General features: G+C 36.0%; 1 protein-coding gene across 1 annotated transcript; it reads left to right on the top strand.

Annotated features, from left to right (window-relative positions):
• Positions 1–18261: 18261 nt before the first annotated feature.
• On the top strand, positions 18262–21098 carry LOC135088127 (trypsin alpha-like). Its single transcript, XM_063983009.1, has 4 exons — positions 18262–18818; positions 19155–19315; positions 20180–20324; positions 21066–21098. Exons 1-4 carry the CDS (start codon positions 18339–18341, stop codon positions 21096–21098), a joined length of 819 nt encoding a protein of 272 aa, XP_063839079.1. The 5' UTR covers positions 18262–18338.
• Positions 21099–21117: the final 19 nt, after the last annotated feature.

The following is a 21117-nucleotide window of genomic DNA, read 5'->3' as shown; positions in this document are numbered from 1 at the left end:
ACATAATTATCTGCCATGTAGGTAAGCCTATTCACTCTCGTCTGGATAAGGACCTTCTAGACCTATCATATTTTTTTTATCGAGCTAACAACCTCTCCGAATTCGTTGCTCTCTCTATCCACATTCCACGGTTTGCGTTTCGAGCAAATTTCAGTGTATCCTACCAAATCTATGTAAGACCACTTATGTACCTGGAATTACGCAAATAAAGAAATTTGATTTGATTTGCGTGAATTTGTCAACTCGCCAAACTGTCATAGGTGCAGAGAAATCGGCTTTGTTACTACTCTCCACGGTCTCCCCTACAGTCGTTATACATTCCAAATTATGTATATGTACGTAATATACACAGACTTATTCGTCCATACTATCCACATTTACATAGAAACATGTATTTAACTGCTAAACTCTAATAAATTTACTGCCTTACAACCGGCATTCGTGTAAAAAATGTAGTATTTCCTCTAAGTAATACGTTTCATTAGTAAGTGACTAGATTGATTCAAGTCAGGCCTCGCAGTTAAATTCTTGGTAATTAAGCTAAAATACTACGCGGGGCGTAGGGTTGTTAAGTAATACCTAATAGAAAATAAATTATGAATCAGCTCAATTAGTAACTTACGAATCCTTTTAAAAACAACAATGTGATCGTATCACATAGTTACTACACTATAGTCATACATACAAAGTAGATCTATTACTCGAAAATTATTAGATAAAATTAATAGCAATCTCATATCAAAGTGATTGGAGTAGTAGTGTTAGCACGGCATACGAGTACTTCCACAGTCCACTCTACATTATTACTTACAAACTTCTTTAAGATATTCAAACAGGTGGCACAATTTTATCTTTTATCTTTGAGAATCTGTTATCTTCATCGGAATCTCATAAATAGCGCGACATAAGTAGGATACCAGTAGCGGCTGGTAGCAGCCAATAAACCCTATGGACACTAGGGTGTCCCGTCGTTGTATGGGAAAAAAAATTTTTTGAGCTACGGTTACGCAATAGGTGTCAAAAGTTGCGTTTTGACATATAGATTACGATTAGCATTAAATTTAATTAGATATCTGTCATCTTGAGGCCTCTACCTGACCGTAAAAATTTTAAAAATTGCTATTTTAGGGGTTCCTAACATAAACTATAAATAATACAAAAATAGCATTTTTATGAAATTTGAGGGAACACAATGCGTCATAGCAAGGTTTAAAATAGTTTAAAAACCTATAAATCCATAAATACTTTTAAAACAGAATTGGCTTTTTGACCAGAATTAGGCATTTACGCGCGCGATTTTAATGTATTCCTAATTAATCCATGGGTCAGCCAAGATATCGATTTAATTTGAGGATACTCAATTCCCTTCTCACAGCAGGTTAATAATTTTATTACGCTTTTATAAAACAATGATTGGCATCTCTAAGTGGAAGCTAACAAAAATGGCAGTCAATTTTAGAAAATCAACCATAACTTGAAAACTATTTGTCCGATTTCATTACTTTTTTATTTAAATCAAAGCTCTACGTGTGCGCTTGATATTTTGTAGTATAAATTGTATCGATAAAATCAACCTTTAGTTAGTAATTAAAGGAAAATTGATTTTTTTTACATTGTTGTGATACTACTTTTTAAATCATTTTTTTACAAAATGTCTTATATTCTACTAAAAGTTTTACACGAGCCAAAGATGTGTATTAAATTGTCTTTAATTTGATACATAACATGTATGCGTTTCATAACTAAAAATATTTTTTTACTTCCGTTGAAGTTCACCATTGATAAAAAACTGCGTACAGAACAAAAACTTCAGCTAGAAAGTGTATGTAACGTACATAAATGTTATTTATATTTAATAGTATGCTAAAACTATTTAACATGTCAATTAGTATTCTGTTTTTTGGCTAGGTAGTTTTTACCTGAAAAAAATCAAAAAGTATATTACTACCATATGTTTGTTAATTTTTTGTTAAATTTATGCTAAAAGTATGTAATATTATAACAAAAAAGTGCGGTGCGATACCTTACAGCAATAAAACCTCAACAGAAATAATACCAACAGCCTCGGCGAAGAAGTAGAAAATTTGAGAAAAACAAGTCAAAATATGAATTCTGCTAGTTCGAACCAAACCTATTCCTCACTGGAAACAGTCTGTCATTGCCTGCAAATCATATCTTAGGGTTCCACTGCCACTGTTATTACAAAATAAAATGAAATAATTGTGAAAAAAATATAATAGATGACAAACAGTGAAGGGCTAATTAAGTGATTTTTTGAGACATAAAAATGCCGGTAGAGCCCTTGAGACATTATTTTATATTTTTTTAATTATTTTTACGGTAATCTACATGTTATGACGCAACTTTTGAGGGGTCTTGTGTAGCGAAAATATAAAAAAAGATATTTCGGGACACCCTAATGGACACACCATCAACACCGCTATACAGCCATTAGTCACAGTACAGACTGATGTAGCGATAGACAGGACGTGATATTATTACTTTTTTAACTTTGTCTGGGCGTAGTATAGACTTGGGGTAGTATAAACTATGCGTATCACAGCCTTGGCGTAGCATAGCCTCGGCGTAGCATAGCCTCGGCGTAATATAGCCTTGGCGTAACATAGCCATGGCGTAGTATAGCCTATGCATAGAGTAGCTTTAGCGTAGCATAGCTTTAGCGTAGTATAGCCTTGGCGTAGCATAACCTTGGCGTAGTATGGCCTATGCATAGCATAGTCTTGGCGTAGTATAGCTAATGCGTAGTATAGCCTATGCGTAGCATATCCTTGGCGTAGTATAGCATTGGCGTAGCATAACCTTGGCGTAGTATGGCCTTGACGTAGTATGGCCTTGACGTAGTATAGCCTATGCGTAGTATAGCCTATGCAAAGCATATGCTTGGCGTAGCATAGCCTTGGCGTAGCATAGCCTTGGCGTAGCATAGCCTTGGCGTAGCATAGCCTTGGCGTAGCATAGCCTTGGCGTAGCATAGCCTTGGCGTAGTATAGCCTTGATCCAGTAGCAGTTGGAAGCGGCTAATACACTCTCCAGACACCATCAACAAAGCACATTAGTCACGGTTATAGACTGGCGAAGGTAACGTAAGCGCAAGATTACTACTCTCTTAACTCGACCATGGCATAGCCTAGGTCCCGTAGCAGTTGGTAGCAACTAATAAACCCTCCAGACAGACCATCAACATAGTATTAGTCACGGTTACAGACCGTAGAACTGATAGACATGGCATGATAACTCTTATAACTCTTAAAGTGCCTGTATACCGCACCATTTTCTTTATCTTTCATCAACAACAGACGATAAGGATCTCCTTAGAAATCTTGCAAATGGTAGCCCTGTCTGCTCGAGACCAGTAGCAGTTGGTAGACCAATAAACCGGACGGTCGACAGGCCATCAACACCGCCACACAGCCGCATTAGTCACGGGCACAGACTGATGAACGTTTAGACATACTTAAGGCATGCAAATTATCTACTACAAACCACTTAAGTAGTAAAGCTTATAAATCTAGAATCTCACGCATTATTAAAACCATTTTAGCAATGATGGAGGCGAGAGGAGCATAAAGCCAAGTCCTCCATTTTCCTCCGGTAAATTAGAGGGTCATGCTCCTGCAGTGGATACTAAACGACCTGATGATGAAGAATGATGCAAGTAGGTAAAAGTGATGCTAAAAATTATATGTATAGCCATTGTCTGAGGAGTAGATAACCGTAAGCAATGATATACATTGCCTATTTCATATCTGATGGCGAGTAGGCAGACTCAGTGTAGTGTCTTGTCTATTTATTGCCTACTCTACGGGCGGGTGTCTCTGCCGCGGGCGACCATTTGCGTTTAGCCACGGAATTAAGTCCACTATTATCGCCGCTTTGTTTCTGCCAAGTGTAGCCATTCCGGATGAGATATTTGCAAGTTCAACGAATGTACAATCAGCACATCAAAGCACATAATTTGGTTGCAAAATCGCATCTACTCCAACTACTTAAGATCCTACAGTGTTCAATTTCATGTGCCGTCGGCAATACAGTCCACCAAAAACAATTACCAGACTGGTCCATATTTCTCATAGACATAAAGAGGCAATTGAGTAGATATATGCGGTCGACTGTGCTACGTAATTGCAGTAGCGCAATTCAGTGTCATGATTATTTCAAGACGAATGTTGGTTATGTGAAAAAATACAGCGGTTTTAGGAAATTGTGAGCTTTGACTCTGGGATGGTTCTTACTTCTTAGTAAGGTAGAAGTGAAGTATTATCTTCTCAAACATGAATTAATCTTGTATTTTAAGTAACTTGACAGGTTTAATAATAAATCTTTGGACAATTTCACACAGCGCCAGCTAGCCCCAAAGTAAGCAACTTAATGCTTGTGTTATGGGTGCTAGCTTAACGGATATACTACTTATATACTTTTTTTTTTTTTTAAATACATAAATATTATACATAGTCACACCCAGACCCGTCACAGAAATTAAAATTCATTATTTCAATTTCTGCCCGGCCGGGAATCGAACCCGGGACCTCTCGGCATAGTAGTCCGTTCTGAACCACTACACCAAACGGCCGACCGAAGGTTTATCAAGTAACAAAAACGACAAGATGGTTCCCAATATTACTTTTTCGCTTCGGCTTTTGACTTCAGTCAACAATCGGTCAATTACCTATTTCAACTTTTATTAATGCATCTGCCTTAAAAGTACCTATTATTTGATGCATTCTTTAGTTATGAATGGTATTCTGAACACCATTCATAACCAAAGCCATGAAAACACAGAACGTTGAAACGACTAATAAATAAACCCTTTTATGGTAGGCCTAAAGACTGTAAAATATAATATCCTTGCTAGTTTTGTAAACAGTTTCAGAAAACTTTTATAGGATCGTAAGCTACTCACGTTGGATAATATATAATTTAAAGAACAGTAGCTAGTAATTACGAGGGTCATAAAACCCTAGTGTAACTTGTGAAATTAAGCCGAACGGTCATTAACGTCACAAAACTCACTTAGTCCAACATGAAACATAATTTAATATGTAAATAATGCACTGCCCAACCAATTACATTAAAGCGACTTTAAATTGTTGCGTAAAAATGCACATTTCCAATTTTACGACATGATTCGCTGGATGCAGACGCGTTGAGCGTTAAAATCGCGAGTTCATCTAAAGGTGCGAACGGTTTCAATAAACATTATCGTTTCAGCACAATAAAATGAGCGTTTCATATTTTAAATGCTCAAATATTGGCTTTAAAATACTTTTTTTTCGGCCTAATTTAATCCTTAATTCTGTGTATTAAAGTTTAATTTACATATAAGTGTGTACGCGGTCTCTCCCGCAGCGCGTGCGCACAATTTCGCAGCAAGTTTATAGGCGGGCTCGTGTATAATTCCAGAGATATCAGGAAGCAGGGATGTTTACGCACCAAGTATTTTACAACTGTGACAAGCCGTCGGGAACAGTTAAATACGTAATGAGATACAAGGATCTAGCTTTGTGAGGATTTATGCGGGTTCCGCCGAAACTGTTGGCTGACGTTGATTGGCTATCTCGTTATAAACGGCTCTTGAAGTTTGGCTAATTGTAGTGATGATTATACAAGTGAGTATACTTGTGTATTATACAATGTAATTATGTACACTACACAACACTATTGGTTAAAGAATGAAGTGCTTCAGAAACCACGAAGATAAAAAAGGAATCTCGTGGTGTCCTAGGTAGGTCTTATTCATGTATTCGTCCTTCTCTAGATATTATAAATCTTTAATTGAATATTTCAACTAAAATCAAACCTAACACCTTTTGTAGAGTCCGCAAAAAGTTCTCCATCAACTTTTGTTCATGTTTTTCTAACACGAATCCCGCTGCTTATAAATATCTACAGTAGCCAACTGACACACCTTACAAGCTATTTCAATCGCCATAAACATCATCGTGCAAATCATTAATGATATTCATTATGAATGATAGGTGTACTCGAATAAACATTATCTGGACCCTCGAGATTTATCACCGCGCGTTCAGATAGGGATCTGGTACAATTATTTATTGCAACTGGAGATCTATTTATAAGGATCTTGGACTGGACAATGAGAATTCGTTATCTCAGTTAGCTACACTTTGTTGCTGTTGGGTTTAATTAAAACTTCTATTACGAAATGTCTAAGACCTAGGCTGTTTTAAGATAAACGTTCCATTATACATTTTCGATGTAGTATTTAGTTAAATCGTGAAATAACGCAGACATTAATACATCATCAGACTTTACGTAACTTCAGCCTTAGTTGCACCATCTTGCTTTAACTTCAAAAATCTGTGAACTTCATACAAAAAGCATCATTAACCGGAATGAGTATGTTGGTGGAAGTCAGCCTAATACATAAGATGCCACTGTTCTAACTTACTCTGTCGTCATCAGTGCATTTCCCAATTTTCCTTATTTTCTTCATCATCTTCAGCCTCATTATGGAAGGGGTGACGTTGGCATATCATGACGTGACAGAGCATACAAATCTGAAGTTTCGCTGACGTTTGACATCTAAAAACACACTCCTGTGGGTCTAGACAAAGTGCAAATTATAATCGCAAACCAGTCGAAAAGTGGTCGATAAGCCCCTTTTTTGTATGGAGTTTTGACGGGTTCGATTTTCGATTCGATCAAAATTTGCGTTTTGTCAAGGGGGCTGTGCCGCTCCCATACTTTAGGCACTCACTCAGTTAAGCGCCAGTCCCATGATTAACTTATTAACTAAATAGACCTAGGATACTCGATACACCAAGATAGTGTCTAACTCAGACACCAACTGCAATAATAATGTCGTCCACTAGTTACAGTAAAGCAGTGCAACATCTTATAATGCATATTGGACTCCCAGCCGATGGAGAGGAAATGTATTTTTCCCACCGTTCGTTAGCGAGCTGTGATTTGAGATTCGCAGTCTGTTATGTTCTGAGTAGGCCAGGGGATAGGATACAAACCTTATTATATTCCTCTCTATGTGTGAATTTCAGTTGATTTTTACATCTAGTTTAGAGTATAATAACTGACTCTGAAGTTAGCATACAATATTCTATGTAGCGCGTAAATACGTTTGCTTAAACACAAATGGTTATTTATTGGTAAAAATCGATAATAACCTTACTGCTTAAAACACATTAATACTTATTATGTGCAATGCCTTGCCATAAAGCTTATCCAATTGAATTTACTTACTATAGGTAATTGTTGATATAAGGTAGAAGAAAATTATTTTTTAATTGTACATTTCAGGCTGAAACTGACATCCTTGAAACATTTAATTGCTTTTTTCGTTCCATTGTTTTATAAGTAAACTAACCAAGTATTTTCTATTCACTTTTGTCACGCAACTCCGCACCTTGTCCCCTGGCCTACAACGAGCGTCGTGTTATAGACTACAGCTAAACTATAGTCGGGTCGTGAGTCAGTTCTAAGCAGAGCATTAAATCTCAGCATGACTGGTTGCGGAACCATCGTCTGGAGCCGGGACTATTCCCATCGCACTCATTTGAATGTAGTGATGGGAAATGTCTGGAAATCGAACACTCGATAAAATGATAGCTCGTAATAGAGCTAAGGGTATAAAACTTAAAAAGAGGTTAGGTACACATTAGTTTGCATACAAAAGGTTAAAGTAAAAACGTAAACGAGGACGTTATTAATACTGAAAATACTGTATTATCCAGCCACTCCCAACCTACTATTTCTATTATAAGAGTATACTGCACAGAGTGCACAGTGTTGCAATTAAAAGCGTAAAAATAATTAAACAACTTGATAAGTACTTAACATTATGACGTAGAAAGCTTCTGAAAAAAGTTTTTCAACATATTTTCCAATGCTGGCTCACAAAGCTTTCAAAACTCTAAGCTAAGAAATTAAGATCAGTAAGAAAGTAAGATATTAAAAAATATTCTAAAGAAATACTAATATTTTATTTGTTAAAAAAGAAACAACAGAAATAATCGAGTTTTTAACAATTAAATCGATTCTTTAAACTCAAATCCGAGATATGTGCTACTCAGTACTGCTCTATTTGTGCGGCCATAAACAATGTCTGGCTTAATTGGATCTCTGAATTGTAGTTTAATGAGAGTTCAATCAATTTTATACGTGCTCATAGTTTATAGCGTCACTGCGATAATTTAACGCGCTTCAATTGTTTGTCTTATTGTTATCAATGCGTTTCATTAAAATTTAATTGGCCGAAGCATTTGTTTGAATTATTGATGTAATTATTGCTCGCGTTTTGTCGTGGAATGGATTTAGCGGATTTATTGGTGGAGTTTGTATAACTCTTATTTTATGTATTAAGCAAACTGTTGAAGCCTTTAACAGTTGAGGATAATATACTTAGGCTGAGTTGCACCATCTTATTTTAACTTTAAAGGACTAAAATCTGTCTAACTCCATACAAAAAACACCGGTCATTGTTATAGTTACGGTTAAAGTAAGTTGGTGCAACTCAGCCTTAACTATTGGCAACCGACAGATATGACAATAATTTAATTGTACTGTATGTATAATTTAATTGTACTTATAGCGACTAAAAAAACTGCGCACCTAGCAGTACTTTCAAGAACTAAAATCGTCATAGATTTTTATACCCTCGCTAGCGATAAAGTTTTATGTAAAATGTAAATCTACTGACCCTTTTAGTTTCACTGTCTATCTAAAAACCCATGTTTTTAGCGAATACTCAACATTGCAATGGATCAAAAAACCTAATTAATTTTATATCTATATCTGCAAATTCAGTCACAATTTTCAAACCTTACACCTCATCATTAGCTCTAGATTTTCTTTCCGATAAAACTGATTTAATTTCTCGTCCGCTCTTCATTTTGAGAGATCGACCGATGGTCGGCGGAAACTCTGGCAGTTATTAAATAAATAGAGCTAGACCCAATTACAGGCTGGAGCCGAGTCACAGATGCAGACCTAGATTTTAGTCCACGGGCTAGGGTTCAGGTGTTTCTGAGGGCTTCCCGTCTTTGATTTAACGAGTTTTGACTTTGTATTGAATTTATCATGTTTATGTAGTCATCATTGTAGATAACTGCTAGTCTAAGAAGTCCTTTTCAAAAAATTACCGGTGATTTTTCTAGATATTTGCACTTTAAAAATGCAAGTTTAAAAGATGGGACTAAAGGTGAGTTGCACAATCTTACTTTAACTTTAACAAACGCCAAAAATCTGTCAAACTCCATACAAAAAACACCGGTTATTTTTTTAGTAACGGTTAAAGTTTGATGGTGCCTTAGTAACTAAACCTAACCGTACCTATAAGGTGAACGGACCTTATCGGTTGAAAATATCAGAATATTCAAAATAAATAGTATTTTATGTGCATGCAAATATGAAAGAAAGAAGGATCAACCATTTAGATTGAGATAAAAATGAGATAAAGAAAAATCGAAATTAAGTAAAAACTACGACAGTAGGTACTTCATCAAAAAAATGTAGACTACTTAATCCTTGATATTTATTTCATGTTTGGAGTGGGAACAATACAAAAAGTTGGTACTTTTTGTCTATTCGATATATTCTATTGAATCCATTATCGTCATTAATATGCAAGCATTTCTTTTATACATTGCACTTGCATGCACTTCCATAGGAACAACGGCACATCAAACTAAACGCTTTAACATCTTTGTAATAGGTGCGATATTGCCACAGAAAATTATAATTTACCGCGATTTATTGTTTCAATTAAAAATGGCTCTACTAACGAGCCCGCTATCGTAAAGGCGAGCTTAATTTGCACTTCCGTTTCTTCGCTAATCTTTACACCTGGCTTCAGTATACAAGTACATGGACATCTTGCTTTGGAGAGGGCAATAGAATCACATAGCGTACACCATTCATTATTTTTAATTGCGCGCTGCGCGTCGATAGGCATCTAATAGAAGCGCAGGTGAGCGCATACTAGCTGTGCGCGTGCGCCGGTGCGCTCGTACGTTGCGCTCTGAAAATGCGCGTGTAATTTCTTTTAGTGAGCCGCGATCTGTGATGACTTGCAGTTTTGTGAAGTGGGTTGTGAAATGTTTGCCTGGAGATTTTGTAAGGTAACTTTTTGATTATTATTTTAAATTAAAAAATCTTTTGGTTAATGTTAATTGAATTACTGCTGAGCTGGGCTCTCCTTATTATAATACCTGTGATACGCAGAAGATTTTATTTTTACCTAAATTTTAGATTATTATTTATATTTTTCTTCAATTGTGAATATCTCCGCTGTCAAGAAAGAAGAAATTCAGAAGAAAAAGAAGAAAGAATAAAAAAAAAAACGCACCATGCACAGGCAATGGCACTGGAAGAATTCACGGGTTTTGTTTCGTACTCCCGTGGTCTCTTAGTGGCATCACTGGTGCTGGGCGGTTCTACGGTGTAGTTCCACCATAATACACATCAAGCAAGAAGAAAAGAAGAGAAAAGATGCTGCGTGACGTATTTTGTGTTATATTCGGCTGTTTTTCCCTATTTTGTTAATTAAAAAAATGTGTAGGGTTACTACGATGAATTTAGATTTGCAATTTTGTGTTAAAATATTTTTAAATTTTTTACTGGAATACTGAACCTACTGTATATTGGAATTCATTACATTGAATCTAAGTTTGTAAAGTCTAGGCCCGTATTAAAGAACAACGCTCAAAAATCAGTCAATGATCTGTCCTACGATTGGTCTAACTCTAAATAACTGAAATAAAAGCTACCAAAAGCAATAAAGGTTTGAAGTATCGAGTTTTGGGCTTCGTTTTGTAATAAGGACTGTTGTGGTAACATTTGTCTTAACTAGGCTTAGGTAGAGTCTAAATATAAACGTTAATACCTTTATGTTGGTACTGTAAAACTACAATGGTGAAATAAAACACAATTGGCACAATAAAACAAGCACAACGACGACTTACTCAAACGCGGAGCCACCTAATTTAACAAATAATACATTTCTATTATTGGTTTGATTCTTGTAATTTCTACTTTACAGTTGAATGCAACTAACGAGTGGTGCAAGTGAAAGACTTTAAATCAATATTTATTTATTGCTTCTATTACTTATTTATTTATTGCCAATTATTGATTGTCTGTCATCGTTTGTGCGGCCAATTAAGCTTTATTCTTTTATGTGAAGGAAGGAAATTATTCTTTTTACTGAATATTGTATTGATTAAAATTATTCAATAGTGGTAGATAAATTCTTAATTATTTCAGTAACACTTTTACTTGTGGTTATTTTATAAATTGCATTTATTTTTGTGTCAACTACGCATTTCTTTACATTTTTGTATAATTGGTTTCCATTCGGTTTTTTGGCTAAGATGAAGGTCTGAATTTTGTGCCTATAATTATTATCCATCTTCTATGTATGCTGAACTTATTCTCTCAATGTCATGCTTGTTTTCATGAGTTCACCAAAATACTAAATAAAAATTTGTCGCTTCCAATCGTTCTTCCAAAACTGTGGAAAATTGATCAAGTGTAAGGATTTTATTGTAAAATTCATAAGTGAAAAATGCTAGCAAGTATTAGAACATTTTAATTTATATGCCTTCAATAATTTTGTCGATGTCTTTAATGTATTTACTAGTGCTTAAGTGAAGCAGCAAATCGAACGCACAGCGAGCTCTGTGATTGGTTCGTTTGTCACCCTGTGCGTTCACGAGCATGGTGAGGCCTCATAGTAACATTTGTGAATACGGGCGTTAGAAACTCAAACTTGTATTACGGTATACAAATCCATTCACATTGAATCCACATTGAAGGCATTCACATTGAATCCCAACGACTTTTCACGTGAACTCACGTACTTTAACCATTAGACTAACGGAAAGCAAATTGGTGTATCTCCAATGAATGATGGATCGGTATTACTTCTGCTTAGTTCATAAATTTACCATAACTTTAGAGATTTGATTACAGATTCACTGTTTGTAATAAGTATTGTAATATTTTCTTTCAATCAATTCTATTAGAGAGAACTTTTATTTCGTTTACTGCCTGTAAAAGAAAACTTTCTCATACATATTGAATAGGAGCTAATTTGAATTGTATGAAATGTATTTTAAATTCAATGTTAAATATTTGACTATATCGATATCTAGGAACGTTTGTAAATTACATACTAATTATTTAGTTGTTAGTGTTGCAGTTGCAGTTACTCGTACTTATCCAATATTAAAAATGAAAAAAAAAAATGACTTTAAATATTAGGGGTCAATTTTTCAATTATCTGGTGTCCAATTTTTTATGTTTTAACTGAAAAATGAAAGTTAAGCTATTTAAGTTATTGCTTATGCCTGAACTAAAAATGTTCGCATCAGGTTGTATATTGCTGACATAAAAAACACCAAACAAGAATGCTGTTCTGCGTTTTAGTTCTTCGCGTTCCAAAGTCCCAAATTGAAAATGCTTAGTAATAAAACGTTTAAAATAACGTTGTTATTGTAAAAATGATTTTAACATCAAGTCATTAAATTCAGACAGTGAATCAATTAATCAACCAAATTACCAAATGCACTAATTATTTAATATAAAACTTTCTACTAATTAAAGAACGCCCGGCGCCTAGGTATTAAATTAAATTATTCGTTGTCAATTAAAATACGGACGTAATTATTTGAATGGAGTCATTAAATTACCTGATGAAAAACAAAAAAAAAACAGGTAACACCTATTTAATTCAATCTCTTATACTTACATTACTAGCTTACTTATGATATCACAAAGTTTACATGTATTTTTATACCAATGTCTAAAGGAATCCAACCAGCACCAAATGTTACAGGCACATAACCAAAAGAAGTTTAATATCTTTAAAAATAATGATTGTATTATTTGGTATCGCTCATAACTTAGACCCAAGATTGCGGTACAGAGAGATTTCTTCAATTATATGCCTACAGCTCCGTGCCAGTTACAGCGATTTAGAAATCCGGTTACGTGCGCACGAGTTTTTACTGTAACACATTTTATTGTTGTTTTTGTGAGTGCATGCATTGTAGATGGTAGAAAAATATATTTTTGTAATAATTTTAAGTTTGTAGAATTTCTTGCTCTGCTATTTTTTAACGCGATCACGCATTCTAGCGCAAATACTAGGTACCAATTTAAGTTTTTTACTATGTATATTAAGTGTGACTTAAAATATTTGTTCAACAAACTTAAATGTTATGTACTCTTAGGTATAGGTAGCAGAAAGGCGCTGTAAGCAGGCCGCTACCACACGCTTCAGCAGTGGACGTACCTACTATGGATAAAATAATGATTATGAAAAGTACATATTTTAAATATAAAGTAAAGTAAAGTAAAGTAAAAAGTATTTTATTTGCCAGCAAAAGAATTACAGTTTGTTTATCTAGCGGCTGCTGCACTAAGCTGTGCTTGTGTCGCGGCAGCCTATATAGCTCTCAAAATATTGAAAGAAAGAAAGACGGTATCTAATTGATGCAATTGGTATTGGTAGAGTTAGAACATTGTTTAGGTCAACAAACTAACATTAAATTGTGAATTTCCCTTATGGATTGTAATTTTGTACCTTTGGCATAAGATTTAAAGCCAATTAAAGTAATATTGTAGGTTGTTATGCCGGCGACTAATAACATGAAGTTTGCGTTTTAATTTCATAGTTGCCTAAATTTTCATTCGTAACGAAGTATTTGACATCAATTGTTATTGGAGTGAGGCAAAATTCTTCAGTTTAATAAATACTAGTTTTTTACCAAACTGGAACAAATAAAACAAGAAACTGACAATTCATTTCAACGATTAATCGATTTCTCTGCACTAATTTAGTTTTTTCGCGTTTTCAGTCGTTTGGTGACAGTCGATTAGTTTTTCTTTTAACAGTTAGTTTTTTGAATCGATTACTTTTTTGTGTGGCGAGAAATCGATGTCGGTAAAAAGAGCAGATCTTTCTCAAGATCCGAACCAATGACACGCCCGATTTTAGGGCTGGTACTTTTCGATGCGACTTTTGCGTAGATATTCAATTTATTGGTAGCAGAGTTCGTCAACAATAATGCAAGTTCTTGCAGTAATTAAATAAGACTAGACTAGACTGAATAATAACGATCAAATAGTAGAGATGGGTATTAATTACGACCTCTATTCGTTTATGAAGCGTCATCAATACTCATATTTTTATAGTGCTCCAGCGTTTATGACCTCTGAGACAAACATCGGATATAGGCCTTTAAACAGAATCCACCATAAATTACATTTAATATGATCAAACTTTGAGTAGTCTCTAAAAGTATAACTGACAACCCTATAGAATTAGAGACCGTTATAATTTCATCTGATGGTGCACTTTTTGCGGCGGTCAACCACAATACTTACGTTATTATTCGAGATAGTGCCTTAAACGCGCTCGTGAGTATCGATTATACGTGATGAGTCGATATAGTGCTGCAACAAATACGAATAAGGTTATTCACCATATTAATTCTGAATATTCTGGGTACTATGAAATAAGAGCAATCTGATGAATATTGGTATCACAATAAACATAAACATCTTATGTCATTATGTTTTAGCAATAAACTATTGAATAGTAGAGTGACGCCAGTGTTCATTTACACTACACCTGGGGCTTATGAAGCAGTTTTTCGAGGGCATTTAGCATTATAATCATCGTCAAAGTTCTTCAAGATACACTGCTGGATATGGTCCTTTCCCAAAGAGAAATGAAATGAACTTTATTGTGAAGAGCTCGATGCTCACCTATTCTCTTCTATCTGATGGACAAATAATATCGTCACTCTCGGCTGAAGAGCAGCAATATTATCTTCATGAGTTTTAATAAATTAGAGAGAGAGTGAGTGTTTTCGAGAAATATACTCGTAAAAGATCTGTGATTATTTTTCGTCGAACTCATTATTCGTATTCAATTGATTTTACACATCACTCGAATATCAATGGAGAGTAGCTACCTGATGACCCTGATGTAATTTGGTACGTGTTGGTTTTTTGACTCACACGATGTACTTACGAGCGTAATTATAGAGCTCATATGTGATCACGTTAGCGGCTTTAATGGTAATTTCTTTGAAAGATGCTATAGGAATGTGTAACTTGACTGATAATATCGGGAAGTTTTCCATTTTTCAGTAACTTTGCTATCTGCAAATAATTTTCTTAAGTTGGTGATGGGCGAAAAATTTTCTTGGAGCTCTCGTAATCATGCGGTCAACATGTGGACATCTCTACAATGTGGAACGTTAACTGGCCCACTATCTACATATTATACTGGAACTATAATTAACTTTTTTAAAAAATAAAACCGACTTCAAATGCGTGAACACAAAAAAAACTAAAATGTAAAAATATAGCGTATAAAAAAGTTCATCCCCAATTTTCCACCCTTGGGGGTGAAATATTTTCTTCAAATTCGCATGAAACCACCCTTTTGATAATACCTATTCAACAAAAAAATAATCGTTCAAATTGATTTATAATCGGCGGAGATATTGCGTATAAAAAAGTTCATCCCCAATTTTCCACCCTTGGGGGTTGTTTTTTCTATTATTAAATTTAAATGGGACCACCCTTGAGGTATTACCTATACGCCGAAAAAAGATTTGTTCAAATCGGTTCATAATTGGCGGAGTTATCGCGTAACAAACATAGGAAAAAAAAAAAAAAAAAACATACGGGTCGAATTGAGAACCTCCTCCTTTTTTGAAGTCGGTTGAAAAGAAGTAAGTATAATGAAAAAAATAGTTTGTCCGGGTGGACATCGCATATACTAACAGGCTAATTTTTCAATCATCAGATATCATTTAACTGAAGATATTTCCCATACTGAAACTGTCAATGTGCCTATTCTTCAGCTAAAACTTATCCGACGATTGAAAAATCTGCCCTAATCATATTAAAGTATCAATTTCCCAATCACTTCTGTGCAAACCATAAAAATATGGATGTGTTCGAGCACATTTAATTTTATGACTTGAATAAATCACCCAATAATGCAGCCCTTACCCAGCAAATAAGTTAATATGGCGCTATCTAGAGTTATTAGGAACTCCATTAGTTAAAGTTAAACCTTAATAAGTTTAGTATCAGTTATCGACATTTGGATGCATTAGCCACGAGGACAATCGCTCCCGACCGAATCTACGGAGATAGAAAGCAGTAGCTCGCTTTCGCGTCGATTCGCTCCGATCGTTAATAGTGATGGTTGATATGTGCTTCTCAAACTTTTCATGTGTCCTTTCATCAAAGGGTACTTGTGTAGGTTTATCTATCGCTTATCATTTGTAACCGATTTAAACAAAATGGTTGCTCAAGACGCCAATACAAATTTAAGAAATCTTTTTTTGTTTGAAAGGACATACATTATTTCAGTCATGAAAATACTCAGTCGCAATATACATTGTGTCAACATTATGCTGGATATTTTCTTACATAGAGTTAACCAATATCAATGAGGCTTTTAACTGAAATATCAATAGGATAAATCCCTGAAAATTATACAGCTCACTTACAGTTATAAGCAATCTACTTGTAAACATGCTAAATATAATTTTTGAATGTCGCTAATTCCCGTTCTTCCTACCTTAAACCCTACATAGAGGGTAAACCCTATTGGGGACAAAACTACATGTTGAGAACCACCAGTGGCCCTTCTCGGACACGTGTTAACAAGCGGGTATGCGCGATAAGCAGTAATTTATCGTCTGCCACTGAAACGCCGGCTGCACGATTTGTCACGGATACTGCTTGCTGCCCGTCGATCATACTAGAGCTACTTATTGTTTCGAAAGTGCGGCTGTTGATTTTTGCTAATTAACTGGTGGAGATTGTTGTTTAGGTGAATGAGTGGCGTGGATAGATGATGATGCTGTCAAACGATGTAGGCTTAAGTATCATAAGATGTATAAAGGAGAATTAACTAAGGACTAAGCCTACAAGACTGTAGTGACAGCCTGCAATAAAATTAGTCTAACTACAGGACGCTGGCTATTCCAGTTTACCTAACTTTAGTAAAAATTACATTCTGAATCTAATTATTAATTTCAAAGCCTTATTAACCATACTAATGTTACTAATGTTGCCCTACTTATTAATGTTGACAAGAATCTTACATTTCAATTTCTTCATCATGAAACTCCAGATAGGTATCGATTTCCTGAAAATTGTTGGAAAAACAATTATTCTGCTAAAGTTCTTTGTAAATTATTTGGAAACAGTAAAATCAAATAATGTAAAAATCATCTAATACTTACCGCTTAAATATTTGAATACAAAGTCTACTTTCATTCCGCTTGAATGAAAATAACTTTCCTATCCGAGTTTCCCTAAAGGCACTTCCTTTCGCGTTGACCGTTCGGTCCCAGCAGTGGGCCCCTGGGGACGGACTAATACGGCACAATGAATGGGCACTGGCGCTTACGCATGCGCGCGCCGTCGCATCGCATGAATGAAGCATACCTTTTGCTCCTGATAAATTGTGTGGTGCAGTCACTAAATGTTTTTGGAATGATATTATTAACGGTATCATAACTAAAACTGGCAATTTCATCGTCAGGTCATTTACGCCTGTATTCACAAACGATGCTTTCTTAAGTGAAGCAGCAAATCGAACGCACAGCGTTGAACAGAGCTATGTGATTAGTTCGTGTGTCACCCTGTGCGTCCACGCGCACTGTGAGACCTCATAGTAATGTTTGTGAATACGGGTGTGAGTCTCCACTGAAGAAGAACGGCTGTCTTGAAATTTTCAAATACAAATGGAGAATTTGGTGCTTGGGTTGGGGAGTCCTGATGTTTACATATTTGTCCTTTAGTCACTTTTTGTTTATGGAAGGAGTATCACTCATACCTACTCCTATTCTTACTTCACCGGAACCAAAAGGCAGATGAAGATAGATATAGCTATGGTACTAACCAAGAAACGATTTTCCATGCAATTTGTGCGCAACCGTATTTTTTTCTAATGAATTAAAATTGTAAGGACTCAAAACGGTTTGAAGACTTTATTACTTACAAAATAGTCCTCCATTATAACGACACTTAGTAGCTTTGACTTAAGTACCGGTAGGCTTGATTAAGCTTGATTTACGTTTATTGACGCATTTTTACGCGAAAGCTATTACATAATGTAAGATTTTATTTGCATATTAAACAACAGATTGCTTAATTACTATGTAACTTAGGCAATTAATCGGCTGGCTTATAAAGTCGCCGTATTTACTGTCAATTAAACTCAAACGAGCCAAGAGCACTAATTAGGTAGGGACGTAAATATTCCAGTAATTTAGAGGCTTTAAACTTTGATAAATTTAACAATGTTAACAGTATTCTTTGTTGTACTAATATTAGTTTCTGTGCGGTGTTTTAACAATAGTACAAAGTTGCCAGAGTTGGAAAGCCGAATTTACAGTGGTTACGATGTGGGAATTGACCAGTATTCGTACGCGTCGTTCCTTTACTTCGAAACGACGTCGCCGTCTTCTTGCGGTGGCTCCTTAATAATGGTGCAAGCGGTTCTGACGGCTGCTCACTGCGTAGACGAGCTACGGTACAGTAGAGGGATAATGTACGCTTACTTCGGTGGAACCATTCCCAATAAGTTTAGGGCTGTGAGACAGGTTGTGGATTATGAGATAAATCCCAAATATGACGAGGAGAAAGGCAGGAACAACCTGGCAGTGGCCTTTTTGAGCGATCGAGTGCCGCTGCAGCACTACATCAAGAAGATACCACTGACGACGAAGGAGCCTAAAGTAGAAGATATTGTATTTTCTGCGGGCTGGGGCAAGCAACGGGCAAGTATTTTACAATTAAAAAAATGTTATAGAAAGAAAGACTCATCATCATCATCTAACTGAGTTTCTTGCGCTGCTTCTTCTCAGAACTGGCCCATTTATTGTCCAGAAGCAGTGGTAGGGTTAATACTGGGACGTGTGAAATTGCTTTGTAAAGCCTACCTACTTGCAAAAATAAAATGTGTTTTATGAGTTTTCATCATTTAGCCATAGGACGTACACTGCTGAACATAGGTCTCCCTCAATTATTTCCAGAGTGGTTTTCATCCAGCGCCTTCCTGTAACTTTTGTGAGGACATCTGGCCACGTTATGGGTTTACCTGTGTTTGATTTCAGGTAACGGAAAAACCTACAAAGTTGCCAGACTTCAGCAAGGCACGATCGCTGAAAGCCACGAAGCAGAGAGTACTGGGTCGAAACGATTGCAACAGATACGCTGGCTTCAAGGTGTCGGCGACAACTTTGTGCACTATGCCAGAAATCGGTCATTTTTTCAAGTAAGAAATTATACTCAGCTACCTGTAAACTCTGATTAACTGATTCGACGATTTTTTTTGTGCACTGCATTGCGTTTTACTATTATCTGATATGAGGATCATGGATGAATCCCTGTCTCTGCACATAATATTATTTTCTTCACTGCCATTAATTAATTATTGCCATGACTCTGTAAGATTTAAATTGAATAGGCTCCGAAACTACTTGACCGATTTGATATAATATACCTTCACCATTAGAATCCCACATTAAACCTATATTATTGATGCACATATGCCATAGAATATTATATGTTTCCAAAATTTTAAATAAAGGTGCACATTCCGGATTTGCACATTTTCCACAATTGACACCTCAAGTCACACACTAATTGACTGACCGGTACGAAGTTCGCCGGGCCAGCTAAGTAGTTTAAATTACCCATTAATTTTTTCGGAATAGTGGCATGGTGGTACAACCCGATCGAGCTGAGTTAACTGCTCACCTCGCTGGAATGCGACTCTCCCTCTCACACCACGTTCACCCCCAATCCGTACGAGCGTCGATGCGATATCACGACAACCAAGGGTTTCCAGGTCCCAAAACACAAAAGCCGGACTCTGTGCTTCATTTGGGCGGATATTTTATCCTAATTAGTGTCATAGCTTACGAGTGAGTACTATCATCATCGGTTGCCCAACGTCCTGATGCGAGCGCTTCATATTATTCTGTGGTTCGACTTTCACCTGGCGCGGCAACCAAATTAAAATCCTAACAAAAGCCGGACAGGCGGCAGACAAGACCGTAAAAAGCCAAGCAAAGCCGGACACCTGGCAACCCTATGCGCAGTTAACTCGACCGTTGTAATTCCTTTTTTTTTTCAGAGACGACGCTGGCAACGGGCTGGTGAAGAAGCAGCCTGTCCTGGTCCTGGTGGGGGTCCTGTCGTTCGTCTCCAACGGCATCAGCGTCAGCACCGGAGTATTCACAAGCAGGGACTGGATCATCGCTGCTACTCATAGACTTTACGTTAGTAATTGCCCTAAAAAAACAAAGAAATCGTAATTTTTAATAAATCTATCGTCGCCTAATAATTGAATTGAAAATCTAAAGACCAGTTACCAGACTAGATTTTCTTATCTGCTAATCTTAGGACAATTATTATTTTATCAATCAGTATTAAATAGAAATGCAATACCTAGTTGCTACTATTTAAGTAAATGTAACCTACCTTTTAAGCTCATAGACGCATCTTTCATGTTTGTTAACCAAACTTTAGTTATATCGAATGTTAGATATCTTTTACGCTATTTCTACTGCCATAACTCCAATCTGTGGAACTGTCATCCCTGACTACCCATTTTAGTTAATCAATTCATAGTAAAGTGGACTATGTACTATTTAAAAAACAGACTATCGATTTAGTCTCAAGTTTGGGTTAGATCTAGGATTAGAATGCGTATTCCTTCGCCTGTTTGGCGTGCACCTGCGATGACGTCACACGGAAGCGCACGCGCAGTTAAATAGTGATGCCGTAATATCGACGTCATAAATGTTTCAACCATCGAATTTGTATTCCATTGCTTTATTTTGGATTATAGGATAATATATTTTATTTCGTCCACTAGACCCTTTTTATACAAGTACAGCTTTGAAAAATCATACTTAACTACCTGTTGCGGACAGCTGTCTGCAATTCTGCATATCGCAGGTTGTGGGAAATACTTATGCGATTAAATTCTTTGATTTTAAAAAAGAATTAATTTCCAGACCGGTTGTCTGAAAGAACCTATATTCGATTAAGGTTTCAAAATAAATGTTT

This window comes from Ostrinia nubilalis, chromosome 3, assembly GCF_963855985.1.
Source record: "Ostrinia nubilalis chromosome 3, ilOstNubi1.1, whole genome shotgun sequence".
NCBI lineage: Eukaryota > Metazoa > Arthropoda > Insecta > Lepidoptera > Crambidae > Ostrinia > Ostrinia nubilalis.
Note: the sequence above shows the minus strand (reverse complement) of the source record. Positions and strands in the feature narration are given on the sequence as shown.

Bases quoted from the DNA above. Each gene is read 5' to 3' on its own strand.
- LOC135088127 (XM_063983009.1), top strand. From the start codon at position 18,339: ATGTTAACAGTATTCTTTGTTGTACTAATATTAGTTTCTGTGCGGTGT. The intron at 18,819-19,154 runs GCAAGTATTTTA...GTTTGATTTCAG, and splicing joins CGGGCTGGGGCAAGCAACGG to GTAACGGAAAAACCTACAAA. The intron at 20,325-21,065 runs GTTAGTAATTGC...ATTAATTTCCAG, and splicing joins CTGCTACTCATAGACTTTAC to ACCGGTTGTCTGAAAGAACC.